Genomic DNA, 14,980 nt, shown 5'->3' with positions numbered 1-14,980 from the left:
TTGCTCTTCCTTCAGGAACCCCTTTCCTTTCAGAGTCCCCTCAGAGATGTCTGTTAACATGCAAATATTCTGCAATCGTTAACACAATCCTGTTTCTTTTTAACCCAGCAGCATTTGACTGGGAAGGCTGAGAGAGCCAGAGACAGAGGTATATATATACTTCATAAATCTCAGGATATTTAGATTTCTCAAAGCCACATCCTCCATTGTCACCTTTGGTAAACATAACACTGCCTTTTGACCACACCTAGGTTTTCCCTGATGCAATAGCAAACTAGCATTAAACCACAAATATGCTGGTTACATTTTTCAGGTATTATACTCACAGATGCTTTGCATCATAGTGTGGGTGTAGGCTAGAGCACCCTGCCAGCCATACAAACTAGCCTAAGCTGGACTTTGGAGGTACTTTGTGCCAAAGAAAACCCCTTCAGCACTGAGACCAAGGAAGAAGTCAAGACACGGGTCTGAAGCTGCTCTTCAGGGATGCTCAGACAAGATCTGCAGAGCTGTAGCAGAACTGCCCCAGCACCCTTATAACTGATTGTGGGGAAAATAAGGGAAGATTGGCAAGGAGGATTGTAAATACACTCAAGTGCCTTGCAGGTGAAGTGTAGAAAAACACATATATTATACTAATTGTTGTTTAGTCTTGTGTGTTTGATAAGTGGTACATCTGTGTTTAGATAACAGACCTGTGCTAGACTTAGAACGACCCCATTGAAAATGCTTGATATTCTGCTCTGCTGTGGTAAAGATCAAATCTCAGGGGTAAACTATACCTGTACTAATCCCTGATATACAGGTGAAAACATCAGGTTTGGTGATCCTTGAGCATGGACCAGGCTCCACAGTGCTGGAGCATCCATGTTTGTGTGCCTCTGCCTGGGTCCTGCTTTGAGGATCCCCTGGTTGGTGAGGTAATGGAAATAAATTTACTCTGCTCTGCATTTCACCTGTGGTTTTGTGGTTGTTCCTGCATCCTGCCTATGCCGGCTGACACACAGATCCACAGCCATCCTCCCTGTCTTAGCTGGGGAGCAACAGTGGTATACTCTGGCACAGGCTTGCAGCGTGCTGCTCTTTTCTGTGATGTCTGGACTGGCCATATTTAGGATTAGGGTGATCTACCTCAGATATGGGGACCTAGGCAAGGAGGCAACCTCATGCCTAGTGCTCTTTTTGGGAAAGGAAGGAACTTCTCACTTTATGGGCAATGCAGGTGAAGTGCACTAGTCCTCAGCTTCCAAAGGAGCTGGCAGTAGGTTCAACCCTGACAGGGAAACCAGCACTGCAGGCAAGCTGGGCTAAATTGCACCTGCCAGCAGTGAGACCATCAGCTCCCCCAGGTGCTTTAGGAACCTGGATGCAGCCCAGCTCCTGGCTCTGGCCTCACCCACTCCCTCTTCCAGTAGCCCTGCCTGCCTTCAGTAGGTCTGTCTACCAGAGGGGTCCTTGGCAGTCTTCCTGCCTTGGGGCCATGGCCTTTGGCTGCAAGAGCCTGTCTACACTGGCTTGCTCTCTACTGTCATGTACAGCATGTAGCCATGCTGTACACCTGCAGTGGGAAGATGTGGTTTTCACTGATCTGGACCCAGGATGGTTGCAAGGAAGCAGTCTGGGGGATGATGGTGGAGGCCCTGGTGAACCAGAGCCCAGCCTCTCCGGGAGCTCAGGTAAGACTTGAGCATTGCATGGCAGTGGAACCCCAAGGGACGGTGTCTGTGAAAGACTTCGTATGTGAGGCCTAGCACATAACCTTTTTCTCCCAGGATGTGCTGCTCTGTCAGCAGCCAAGGGAGCTGACCTCCTCTGGTGGCATTACCCAACAGAGGCACATAGAGGTTTCCACAAGCATGAGAAGTGGCCAGGGAGAGACCGTGAATGTGAGAGGAGGTGGCAGCAATGGGCTGGGAGACAGTACTTACTTGAGGGATTTTGTAAACCAGAGTGTGAGAGTGTAGAGGAGCTCTGCGGGAGAAGGAAGGCTTAGCATGGTCAAAGTTGTGCTATTGACGGGACAGCCACACAAGACACGTCCTCAGCAGGGTTCCAGTAGCTAGAAGGCACCTACCAAGCTAGCTAAGCTTAACAACTGGTCAGAACAAGGTTGAGGTTGTAGGTTCTACGCTAGCCTTCAGCCTCCGTCCCCAGCACTGGGAGAGCCTTCTGAGGGGCAGAAGCACTGGGATCTTCCTCATGGTTTGGCTGTCTGGCATGGGCACTTACAGTGCTGGGAGCCCAGATCTATACCAACCCTTTGCTTTGTCATGTATTGTCTTTAGTTTCCTTATTTGTCTTGGGTCAGTGTTCCCTGAAGCTTTGCCAAAGCAAAGAGGTGTTGTCAGTAAGTCCAAATTACTTATTTCCTGGATGCCTGACAGAAGTAGTTGGTGCTAACACAGGGTCTTCTGCACGCCAGTGCATTGCATGGGCTATGCATGCTTCAGGTCTGCTTGTTGCTATTGTTTCTCTCAGCTCTAAACTAGCTGTTCTGCTCCAAGCTTCAGTTCCTGTGCTGGTTTCCGGTTTTAGACTGCCTATGTACGTAAATAAGGCAGAAGCTGACCAGGGAAATTAATTCAAAAGTTGAATAAATGCTTTTTTTTTTTTTTTAATCTGCTCAAGCCTTTGAAAAGATGACGGCACAGTAGTATTTAGTGCTTTCATAAGCACTACATATTGATGCCAAAGGATCGGCATATCTTGGGCAAACTACATACAGCTGTAACAGAAGTTTTGCTACATCTCTGTTCATGCAACTGTTGGCCAGGGAGGAATAATGCTTCAGGAAGAGCCACTCAAGTGGTGTAGCCTTTACAAAGGTTTTCTAACGCCTAATGGCATACAGGTAAATCCTGTGTGTCAGTGCAGGGCATGGCAACACATACCGGAAGTCCAGGTTGCACTGAACATTGCACAGTTCTCTACAGGGCCCTACCTGGATCACTGCCAACTTCTCACCTTGTTTCCCAGCCCAGGGTTACCAGGGCTTGACCATCTGTGTTTGCAATGCAGCAAGTGAAAGGGAACATGACCTGCCCCATTCAGATTGTCCCTCCTGCTGGAAGGACCAGCCTCACCCAGATTTTTTCTTTAGCTGTCTCCTATACTCCACTTGCCCTGAGAGCAGCAGTGAGTTCCTTGGGAACAGAGGACACCATTAAGAGGTCTCTATCTCTCCAGACTGTGTGACAAACTCTATAAGATCTGGAATAGGAATGACCCAAAGCAACTGACTCTGTGTGGAAGTACTTCTCTTGAGGCCAGTGCTGCCCTGTTTCACTACCTTACCTGGCACAGTCCCATTGCAGCTCCAGCACCCTTGTGAATCATTAACAGACCAAGTTCAGCTGCTCCTTTCACAGCTTGTCCTTTCACACAGTTTTCTTTCCCAGCCCCCTAGATGTTTAATTCAAGCAAGGTACAGACAAAGAAGAGTCAAAAAGATTCCATGGGAATCTGCATCTGCTGACAACATGACAAGCAGCCAGAACAATAGTAGGAAAATATGCTCTCTCTCTGCACTCATGGTGGGCAAGCTGGTCCTCCTTGCAACTTGTTTGTCCTCTACAGACATCCCTGTTCCTGCTTTTACAGGCAGCAGTCTCTTTTGGGTCTTGCAACAGGAGTTAAAAGTATTTCTCAGGCTCCTTCATGAACTTTCTGGCCTTGCTCCTTTACTAGCAGCACCTGGTCATTTGCACCCCTGCAAGAAAGTGCCATTCCCATACTTTTTGCTTAGTGCAGGGTGGAGTTTTCTAGTTTTAGGCTGGTCAAAGTAGGCGGGCAGTGTAGAGCAGTCAGTCCTAGAGCTGGGATGTACACGAAGAGGACAGGAAGGGGCAGGCACAGGTGTAGGTAGGACCTAAGTACTTGTGTATATGAGACCCCAGCATGAAGGCAGAGCACCAGTTTGTGAATGCACAGTTGTTCGTGTGACTGCCTGGAGGTGTGTGTACCACAGCAGTGAACGTGTGTGAGGGCAACAGTCAGGTCTGGTGGTGCTTCAAGAGGACTTGTTAAGGTGAGATTTTCAAACATTTCTTGGTATCTAGTGTGGATGCTCTTGATGCCAGCAAATTGTGACAATTTTCTTCAGACAGAAGCTGAGGGTCTGGCTAGAGGGTAGTTCCTGCTTCTCCAGACTGTATTCTCAGTGCCCCTGCTCAGCTTTTCCCACTAGTGACAGTCATGCCAGCTGCTCACCTCTGAATGGGCAGATGACTCCTAATTCTGCAGAAACTGACCAGGCCAAATTGAAGCAGCATTTGAAAAAACTATGAGCAACCATCAGTGTCATCAAAGACCAGTGACTGGGGCTTCTCTGGTGCCAGATCCTCTTTGCTATACTGCTGCCATTACAGCAATGGGGAATCTGTACAGGTCTGGAGAACTCCCTCAGACTGGCAGAGCACTCAACATTAGTTTGCACAGCACAAGGTGTTTCTGGCTGTAACTGTCTCACACCTGCCAGAGACGTGCACAAGTTCAGTGAACCTGTAATCTGGTAATATGGTGCCCAATGCTGAGTGTGTTTCATGGGTACATTTCCCTTGGGCTCCCTGCTGCTTTCTGTAATGCTTTTCCAAAGTCCCTGTGTGTTTCTGGAAAAGTGTAAGTCTCTGGTTGGTTTTTTGGGGAGGGTTTTTTGGGGGTTTTTTTTGGGACTAGCCGCTGATCAGGCAGTATTTGCTGTGGGAGACTCTAACATGGTGACACTGGATTGCTGTATCTTTCAGTTGTTTCTATATTGCATGCTTTGTGCCCTGAGATTCTTCCAGTTCTTTCTGCTCTCAGCCAAATCTTGGTTTATCTCTGTTAGCACACAGTAACAGTGTACTTTTCTTGTTCTGCAGCTGAGATTGTCTCAATCATTCTGGGCTGATCTTTACTTGGCAGCTTTGTGAGGGCTTCATATTTTCACTTTCGCTATATGAAATTAACTCAGTCACTAGTGACTCTGGATGTTTGCTGTAGAGCAAATGTGGTTAAACTTGAGACCTTAGTTTAGAAACATCCCAGCTCCCATGATGGGAAATACGGTGGTGAAAAATAAGGTTATATAATTAGTATTTCTCTCATATTAGGGAATGTATGATAGATAGTATAGTATGATGCTGCTCTTTTATTCCACTTCATCAGGCACACAGCTCATTTCAGTCCTTCTACTCTCTGTGGAACAGACTTGTGAGGGCAAAAATTATCACTGTTTCTTATATAAGAGCGAAGAAGCTGTTGAAACTTTGGTCTCACATGAGGTCATTTCTATCAAAAGCAGGTCACTCTGTGAAATGTCTAAAACATCCAGCTATCCTACCCTGATTTGATTCAAGATAAAAGTTTACTTTTGTTTCCTGAAAAATACCCGATTCCATTGTCATACTCAGGCAACTTACATGTAGGTTTCCAAAGAAACAACTATTTCAGTGGTTTTAAATCTGCCTGGGTATCTGTCTTCATGCCATTGTTCATGTCTGCTCAACAAGAGTTTTTTCTCAATTAATAGCTTCTGGCTATATTCCAGGAACTCTGTCAGGAGCTAGAATAACAATATTAATGGTGCCAGATGGACGTGATATCATCAAAGTTCATTTGGAAGCCAGGACTTTTGGTAAACACTGCTTGTATTCATTTGCAAGGAGGAAGCTGATATATCACTTACTTTTACAACAGTCTTTGTTTGCAGCCCTTCCTAGGGTTGGTCCAAACAGCAACCTCATTCAGCTCCTTGTCAGACCTGAACACTACAGGCCATTTGTCTAACCAAAAAAATCAGAGAGCTTCTTATCCAGGAGATCAGAATGATGTGGTCCCTCACTAAATGCACAGCCCTATCCTTACAAGACATTACTAAAATAAAATTCATATTGTGGTAGCACCTATTGGCAACAACCAGGCTTACCCACTGGGCTGGGTATTGGCCTCACTCAGGGAAATTATAGTTGTTGCCTTATAAACCCTAAGCTCAACACAAATGCACAGCAGGTAGCTCAGATAAACAAGCCAATTTATGCATATATGTTGGAGGCACAGATTAGTACTGTTCCTAGTTGGTTTGCAGCAGTGACTGTACCTGAAAATCTAAAACATCAGTACTAGAGGAACTGAAATCATGGGAGGAGGCACCCCCATGCAAATTAGTCTGAAAGCTTTGCTGCAGAGGAAAACTTAGGTGGGGCATAAGGAGGAGGTTAGGGAAATTTTGGGAACATTCATAATTAATGTGGACCCAGATGATATGGCAAGCATGTAGCAGGGAAGCAGCGTCTGCATTGCAGCCGGTTGAGTCCCTTTATACCTCTGCTGCTTGAGTAGGGGGGCTGCTACTCTGCATGGGCATGGCTGCCTGAGTCTCGTGCAACTGTGGCCTGCACAAAAACAGTGTACACAGCTGTAAGGGCCTGGGCTCAGATGCTGCTCTGTCCAGGATTAACATCTTGCCCTAAAGGCCCTGCTCTCTCTGTCCTGTCTTGCTGTGGATTTCCCTGGGACTGACCACGACTAGGAACCAGAAAAGTTTTTCAATTTTAGTTCACCTTGGAAAATACAAAGCATCTGCACTAGCAAGAGAGGTCTGTCTCCACTGTGGCACAGCTAAACTGCCAACTCAGCAGATGGTGATGGGGAGCACTCCGTGCTGCCTGGGCTTCAGTGCTGCCCAAGGAGCCTGTCCCCAGGGGTGGCCCAAGCTGTGGACACCCAACCTGTATTTGAGGCACAGTCAGGCACCGCTGGGGGACAGAACGAGTGCGCACAAGACAGGAGTAATTGGCAAAGTGTGCTTTTATGTACTTTTAAAAAAATTAATTAATTCTTTCTGCCTCAGATCCCATCTTCAATGGTGTACTTCCTGCAGATTCCTGTGCCAGCTGGTATTCAGGCTACAAATTTTCCCTGTGGCATTTTCATGCCGTATCCCCAATGGCACGAAAATTATTAGACATCTTCCAATAATTCAGTCATCCTGCACAGACAGAAGAGAGGTTTAGTGTATGAAATAAGGAGACAGCTTAGGGCATACCTTTGAGTTCAACTAGCACATTCTATTGTACCTCTTCTCGTAAAAGACCTATAGGATAAGTGGGGTTGGAGGGAGAGATAGCAGGTGATGGCCTTTAAAAAAGAATTAGGCTAAGAAGGGGATTAGTAGGGCAGGTAAGCAGTTAAGCCTGCCTACACAAAGATGGAAAAAATAAACTCTTGTAGGTCTTTCTAGCAAAATTGCCTGCAAAGCTTTGTCTGTGGAGGAGATACTGTGCTTGGATTTATTACAGTGCCAAGCTTCTTCCTTTGGTATGTGAAGTTTTCCCAGTGGTGACAATAAATGTTTCCTGAAATTTCAAAAGGAGTATAATCAAAACAAATGGAAACCTACATTGTATGTTTACAGCATTTTGGCATAAAAATAATTGTAAATATTGGTCAGACAGAGTAGGTGTTTAAAAGTAACAATGTGGAACTGTTGAATTCTCCACAAAAAGCAAGGTTTTGCATCTTTCCTTCATAAAAATTGCCAGGATCATTTGCAGGGATTATGTACATGAAGCACACATTTGTGTGTACGCACTTACTTCAGTGCACTCAGTTCTTAAACTTTGATAAAAGTGCAGACAAGCTTTTCAGTATCTTCTAAGACTACATTAGAACGGCTTACTGACAAACAGTGGTTTTGCTGCAGAAAACCTTCAGTCCTGCAGTACTTACATCCTTTGCAAAGACTCCTTGTGCTGTGGTTGTCACAGTGTCACTAGTAGTGTGGCAGCTTTCCAAAACCCCGTGCCTGCAAAAAGATGCACAGGAGCCTGATGCACCGCACCCTGCCTTTTTCATCATCTTGTGATGCTGAACTTCCTCTGTCTCTGCAGGTCCCTTGCAATCATGGTGAAGTCTAGAAGAGTGCAGGTGCTCCTGATTCTGGTAGTTCTGTCCTTCCTTTTGATCCGCTTCCTACCCTGCAGCAACAATGCCCACATGAAAGAAAGACCTTCTCCTGTCCACATCCTCATTCTCTCCTCCTGGCGGTCAGGATCTTCCTTCACTGGACAAATCTTCAGCCAGCACCCCAGTGTCTTCTACCTGATGGAACCTGCATGGCACGTTTGGGTTAAGATGTACCAGAACAATGCCAAAGTTTTACACATGGCAGTGCGGGACTTAGTCAGGTCGGTCTTTCTGTGTGACATGTCTGTGTTTGATGCTTACATGTCTAGCCAGAAGAAAAAGTCTGATTTATTTCAATGGGAGACAAGCCGAGCCTTGTGCTCCCCCCCTGCCTGTGACTCATTCAGTCGCAGTGACATTATCACGGCAGGCAATTGCAAAACAATCTGTGGCAAGTACCCATTCAGCAAGGTGGAGGAAGCCTGTAAAACCTACAGCCATGTTGCCATCAAGGAAGTTCGGTTCTTTGACCTGAAAGTTCTCTATCCCCTTCTCACTGATCCATCCCTGAACCTCAAAATCATTCACTTGGTACGTGATCCTCGGGCTGTGTTCAGGTCCCGAGAGAATACAATGGCAGACCTGAAACGTGACAGTAACATTGTTGTGGGGTCTCAGAAGACAAAGGGAGAAATGGGGCCCTACAACACAATGCAAGTAATCTGCAAAAGCCATGTTGAGATATACAAGGCAGGAAGTCAGGCCATTCCCAGCTTCCTGAAAGACCGGTATCTGCTGGTTCGCTATGAAGACATTGTCAGAGATCCACTAGCAAGGGCTGCTCAGATGTACAGGTTTGCAGAACTCCATTTCACACCAGAGCTTCGGAAGTGGGTCCACAACATCACCCATGGGAAGGGTCATGGAGCACAGGCCTTTGATATTGGGTCAAGAGATGCACTGAGAGTATCCCAGGCCTGGAGAAAGACACTTCCCTTCCAGAAAATAGAAAAAGTGCAAAATGTGTGCAAAGATGCAATGGATTTGCTGGGCTACCGGCTTGTTCAGTCTGAAGAAGAACAGAAAAATATGTCTTTGGATCTTTTGTTTGCCCAGAACTCCTCTGAGTATCAAGTTTTGAAGGCAGAAAATCTGGTCTCTACACCTACCCTCTGAAGGCTGCAGAGTGCAGAACTGTTCACTAGAGCAGAAGAGGAAAGTGCATAGAAGTGTAAGAGTGTGTGCATTGATGTGCATGGATGCAAGGACAAGTAGTACAAGAACCCTGACTACATTCAGGAGAGCTCTCAGCAGCACAGGGTCACTCTCCCAAGACCCCTGGCGATTCAGCCACAATGGAGGCTAAAGTCATGCAAGTTTGTTTTCCAAATTAATTATGTTTAGGTTGGAGCATACAGAATGCCAAAGGAGTAGGACCAGACAGCAGAAGCTCAAACCCCTCACAGACCACAGCTGAAGACTAGGAAAACCACATGGAGTAGTTGCACTGCAAAGGAAGAGGAAACCTAAAAAGAAGCTGAATAAATAGAACACTATTTGTCATGCTGCCATGCAGGATATGTAGTGCCAGAAAAGACGCAAGGATGACCAGACTTTTGGTTTCTGGAAAGATGTTGGGTTTGGGGTTTTTTGGGGTTTTTTTTGAATGGTTGAGTTCTCAAGTCCACTTTTCCTTTTGCACCATTCATGTGCCTCAGTATACAGCCTTGGTGGCAAAGCTAGGGAAATGTTTGCGTTCACTTATTGTATAATGGGAAAATGGAATAAACCCACTATTGTTGAAAAGAAAAACTCCTGGGTTTTCATGTGGGAAACCATTTCTGGGATTATGTGAATCCATTTATTTTTTAGCTGAAATAATTCTGTCTTCTAGCTTTCAAACCCAAGAACAGCTGTTTCCCTGGGAATTCCCACAGTCCACAGGTGTGACAGAAGAATTCATGCTAAGATTAAGATCTTAAAGACAAGGTAAGGACACAGATTCCATTGGCATAAATACCGAAACTGGGAAGATAGGTTTATGGGAGTGGATTGAAGAAGCCAAGAGAAGATCAGGAAGATATCCTATTGAAATATTTGGTGAGAGTATTTCTTGTCTTAGAGCACCAAAAAATATGTTTAATGGACTGTGCCATTCTCCACTGTCTCCATTGGAGATGCCATCCCATCTCCAATGCGAATATATAGTTCAAAGCTGAACAATAGACTTGTTTTCACCTGTTTTTAACAGTGTCCCAGAAGACAAGGAGAAAAACTTGCTACCAGATTTGGGGAGGAGTGGAATGCCTACATATACCTCTTTCTGAACATCCTCCTTCATGTGTAAACTGCAGTCCCTTTAACACACATCTACAGAACACTCGCTACCTTAGCAATATGGATATCTGTATTCCTAGAGCTAAACCCCTAATCCCTGAAAAGGGCGGGATGTTGTATTATGGAAATAATAGTCTTATTACTAGGGATCTTGTTGAATGACAAAATCCATGCTGAGCATGCAGCACTGCCATCATGGCAGTAAGTTCACTGAAAGCAAGGTATCTTTCTTTCAATGTGTTTATGCAAACTTAAGGCAGGCAAGCTGACATACAGAAGTGGGAGTTGTACCGTGCAAGAGAAGCACAGAGCCACTGTTTTTCTTTATAGTCCCTTTAAAACAGACCTTAGCATACTCAGTTAAAAGCAGCTAAAAGCCTTACTAAAGTTAAAGAGCTTCCTACTTTAAGTGCCAAGAAGCCTGATTTTGAGCAAAAATAGATTCTTTTCACTGCATTGCTAACTATCTCTACAATAACCAATGTCAGCTTGAGTGGCTTAAGTTTTACTATGAATACTTGTTTTCAGTGGACTCAATCAATTCTGTGTATCACGTTTACCTGAACACAAACCTTCATAGTGTTTCTAGTCAGTAAAAAAATGACGTGAAAGTAACATATGATGCATTTCCTTAATGCACTGTTTTGAAAATTACTTTCACTTCTGCTTCCTAAGCTTAATTAGAGAAAATGCAGGACTGATTTCAGTATATCTTTATTACAGTGCTTTAGGTATGTTTCCTCAATGCAACAATTTGTAAGATTTTTTTTTTCTGGGAACAGTGAAGTCTGCTACCAGTCTGGTCACATGAAAATTTCAAGTTGTCTTAATGCGAGCAAAGATGATTTAAAAAACTTTTTGGAGGAGGAAAAGGAAAACAAACAAATCCCCGAAAATCTCAAGATGCTGCTGACAACGCGTAAAACTGTGACTACATCCTTTGGCATACGCAATAAAGATAACAGAAGTCTGTTTAGAAACAAACATTAAGTTTACATTGTACAAGTTTAGAAGAGTAAACTCTGTTTTATACCAATGAAATGTAAGATGGTGAAGTCTCCAGCCAAAAGGACATTTAAAAGCTGACTCTGTGGTATTCCTGTCTGTTCTCTTCCAACTGGTGCATACAATCAGTTTTTCACTGGTAACTCTAGCTATGAAAGGGCAGAAATTAATTGATTTTGATGAATGCTGGCTAACTCTAAAAGGAAGCAAATAGGAAATACCCAAATTCCAGGTAATAGTTTGCAGACCCAGAATTTCTGGCTGTAGAATTAACTCAAAGTCCTTGTATGTGCATTGCCACTTTGCTTACTTTTTCAGGTATACAAACATTGCTGCTCCAGGCAATAAGAGAAAGAAACTTCTTTGAGCTACAAAAAGAACCTTCCCGACCTTTTGTGATAGCACAGGGACCTCATATGAACATCGAAAACCAAACTGTTGAAAGCATGTTGAAAGGCGTGTAACTGTGTTGTAGGTAAGACAAAGCACAGAAAACAAGGATTTTTTTTCATGGGGAAAAGGCAGAACCAGAAGTAGAACCATATGATATGGTGTCATCTCTGGGTCCTCCAGGTTTTAACCTGGTGAAAGAGACCTAGACCCATGTGCCTGCACAAGCAAGTGAATCTATGGATAAGCAGTGCCTTTCAGGAGTTCATGAGAGATGAAAGAGGGCAACTTTGAGTAAACTGTGGTCTTTGTGTCTTAGTTCCTATACCTACTGAGCGCACCAAGTGCATATGGAAAGATTCTCAGCGTCGGACAGTGTGTCCATACAGCTCTGCAAAGGTAAAAAACCACTGTATGTGGACTCAGAAGTCTGCACTGCACGTTAGACTAACTGCCCCAATAAGACAAACCCACTCTTAAAATAAGTGTCACTTAGAATTATAAAAGGATATAGTAAATTTGACCATGTTATATTGCAGCTACTTAATATGTTCCACCTCTCACTTTGAATTCTAGAGCAGTTTTGTTGAACAAGACCATTGCAACACTATGGTACTGCTAAGATGTGTACACTGCCCAAGCTAGAATGGGAGTTTTCAGCTGCAAGAGGTGACAGGTCACCTGTTCATGAACCTGGTTATCAGCAATACTTGGATTTCAAATTGAGCTGGTAACATTTCTAATTTAAGAAAAAATCTTACTACTTTATTTGCTGTGTTGTCTTGCATTCTCTCATTAAGTGCTTGTCTGGCTTCCACACAAATCTCGAATAACTGTTCAAAGTCTACTCTGAATAGCATGACTGTGCCAACTAATTCTCACTTTTTCAGTCCAGTGAAACACAGGATAGTGCTGTTTTAGCATTTATGTGGTTACATTGCTTAGCTCCTTGAATAATGAGTAGGTGTTGCAGTGGCTTCCTGAAACAGCAGTCTCATTATCTCCTTATTTATTTTCAGTGTAATTTTAATTTGGCTTAAAATCAACCATTTCCCAATTCACCTTAATTTTCTGAGTGCCACAGTGCCATAAACTAAAAACCCAAAATGTTAACTCCTTAGAGAGAAAAAAAACATCTTTGCCTTTACCAGCCCATTTTATTTCATCAAAAGAATGAATTCTAGATTTTTAGGATTTACTTCAAATAATATTAAAATAAGTGCCCAGTGCACAGTTTCAGGCTAGAAGTACCGAGTTTTTCAGATTGTGACTGTATCCTAGCAATGGTGTTCTCTCTCAAACACAACTTAGATACATAACTTCTGATTATTCTTTCTTAATTTTTATTTCCTACTTCAGCTATTACTCACAGCCCTGAAAGCTGGTGTATTTTTCCCAACTAGAATATACGGCCTGGTACAAGTGTTACTTTGCTTGGATGAAAGCAGCTGCACCTCTTAGACCTGCAGAGATGCAAAATAGGCCTTTTAATAAAAAAAAAAATTAAAGCATTTCTGAAACTTCAGAACTTTGATCAAATTTTCCACTGCATTTCTGAAATTACTGTTAACTTCATGCAACCTACTAGATCAGTCATGTCCTCTTGCTAACTCTCCCTAAATACTATCCGCTTTGCTACATTTTCAGCTCCAAATTTTGCTATCAATTTATTTCTGACATGTTCATCATCCTTTTGCAATTCTAAATCATCCTCTCTGCTCCATACAGGGTACCCATCCAAGCGCTGCCCTGTCTGCAGAAAGTATGAAGTAGCCTCCACGTCACCGCTGTTTTTCAGAAAGGCCTGTGTAACAGTGAACAGGTCCACAGCAAACTTCTCCATGAAGTGCTCCATAGTTTTTACTACTTGTCCTACCACATTAGAAGAAGAACAAGTCCTTTTTGGTCTTTCCTGACTTTGTAATTTAATTCCAGGGAAAGCAGAGTCTTCTGGCCCAGTTTTCAGATCAGATGCTGTTTCTCCAGGGGACCTTCCCACTCCATCTTGTGTAGAAAGTTCTGCAACATCCGAAGAGTCACTTTCTGACTAACAGTAAGAGAAGTGGAATCACCAATTAGACATGGTATTTTCTGGCAAGTCTTTTACCACTGCAACCAACCACCTTTCATTCTGACTCTACAGTATATTAAAACCCCAGAAATTACTAGGCATAGTAAAAGTTAGTGACTGAAGTGAAGCCATATCTGTTAATGAGACTGCACTGATCACAGCAAAGCATAAGGAACTATAAGGAAGAATTTGAACAAACTAAGCAGAAAAGGCAAAAGTAAGTGTTGATGCAACTGCAGGGACGTTTTTTGCCTGAGCTGAAAGGATGACTTCCATTTGCCAATATAGGTTTTAACGAGACAACCCCCATCACATAAACCTTCTCATGTTAACTCGGGCAGGGAATCAAGACAAAATGTACCAGCGAGGCACCATTTATCGCAAACCACGTAGGTGACAGCTCACAACGAAGTTCCTGTTTAGCCACAGAAGGGATATCGCGGCGCAAACTCGTTTCATGTGTAAATCGTGAGTTTCTACTGCGCCGTCTGTGACACCAGGCAAGGCCTGCCCCGTTCCGCTCGCGCGCAGTAGCGGCTGCAGCAGCACTGCTGCTCCCCAGGCTGCCCCGGTCGCTCACCTCCGTGCTTTCAAACTCCCGATTAGCTGCCGCGAACAGACCCTTGATCTGCGTGGGATCCTCCGTCTGCGGGGGCTCTGCGGAAATACGGGGGCATCGTCTGCCGGGCCTCAGCGGGGCCCGGACCCACGCTCGTTCCCGCCACCACAACCCCTCGCAGCCCTCCCCTGCCGCTGTGGCCCCCGCTCACCGCAGAGCCGCGGCCGCAGGTGCCGCAGGTAGCGGTCACGCATGGCCTGCCAGCTGTGCCGCGTCAGGCCGCTCCGCTCCAGCTCTATCCACAGCGCACGGCCGCTCACCCGCACCGTGCCCTGGCCGCGCACCGCCCGGAGCAGCGCCGCATCCTCTGCCTCCGTGAAGGCCAGGCGGCCGCGGGCGGCCAGCAGGAAGGGCTCCAGCGGCAGTCGCTGGTTGCGCTCCACGCACTCAGTCACGTACTCGGTTGAGACGGCCCCCTCGGGAGCCGCCTCGCCGGGCTGCGCCAGGAGCACGGCCCCCGGCTCCTGCACCCGGCACAGCCGCCCGCCGCCCGCCAGCACTAGTGGCGCCACGCGCAGCTTGGCTAGGCCGGGCCGCAGGTAGAACCGCATAGGACGGCCGTCATCCCACAGGAAAAGCGATCGGGACCGCGCCGCCCCGGCCTGGCCGCCCGCCATCGCCGCCCCAGCTCCGCCCGCCGCCATCGCCGCGTGCGCAGGCGCGCAAGGGCGGAA

At 45.4% G+C, this 14,980-nt stretch overlaps 2 protein-coding genes across 3 annotated transcripts; one reads left to right on the top strand and one right to left on the bottom strand.

Annotated features, from left to right (window-relative positions):
• Positions 1–1,500: 1,500 nt before the first annotated feature.
• On the top strand, positions 1,501–12,716 carry LOC138117251 (carbohydrate sulfotransferase 4-like). Of its 2 annotated transcripts, none has more exons than XM_069027344.1 (2): positions 1,501–1,676; positions 7,869–12,716. In XM_069027344.1, exon 2 carries the CDS (start codon positions 7,882–7,884, stop codon positions 9,058–9,060), a length of 1,179 nt encoding a protein of 392 aa, XP_068883445.1. In that variant the 5' UTR covers positions 1,501–1,676; positions 7,869–7,881; the 3' UTR covers positions 9,061–12,716. The 2 variants fall into 2 exon arrangements, with proteins under 2 accessions (XP_068883445.1, XP_068883446.1); XM_069027345.1 differs by lacking the exon at positions 1,501–1,676 and adding an exon at positions 3,824–4,027.
• On the bottom strand, positions 10,920–14,950 carry TERF2IP (TERF2 interacting protein). The gene is made up of 3 exons (XM_069027346.1): positions 14,458–14,950; positions 14,268–14,344; positions 10,920–13,663 (listed from the first exon to the last, which is right to left on the bottom strand). The coding sequence occupies exons 1-3, from the start codon at positions 14,948–14,950 to the stop codon at positions 13,223–13,225; spliced, it is 1,011 nt and encodes a 336-aa protein (XP_068883447.1). The 3' UTR covers positions 10,920–13,222.
• Between the last annotated feature and the right edge of the window lie 30 nt (positions 14,951–14,980).

The sequence above is a fragment of the Aphelocoma coerulescens genome, chromosome 11 (genome assembly GCF_041296385.1).
Source record: "Aphelocoma coerulescens isolate FSJ_1873_10779 chromosome 11, UR_Acoe_1.0, whole genome shotgun sequence".
NCBI lineage: Eukaryota > Metazoa > Chordata > Aves > Passeriformes > Corvidae > Aphelocoma > Aphelocoma coerulescens.
Note: the sequence above shows the minus strand (reverse complement) of the source record. Positions and strands in the feature narration are given on the sequence as shown.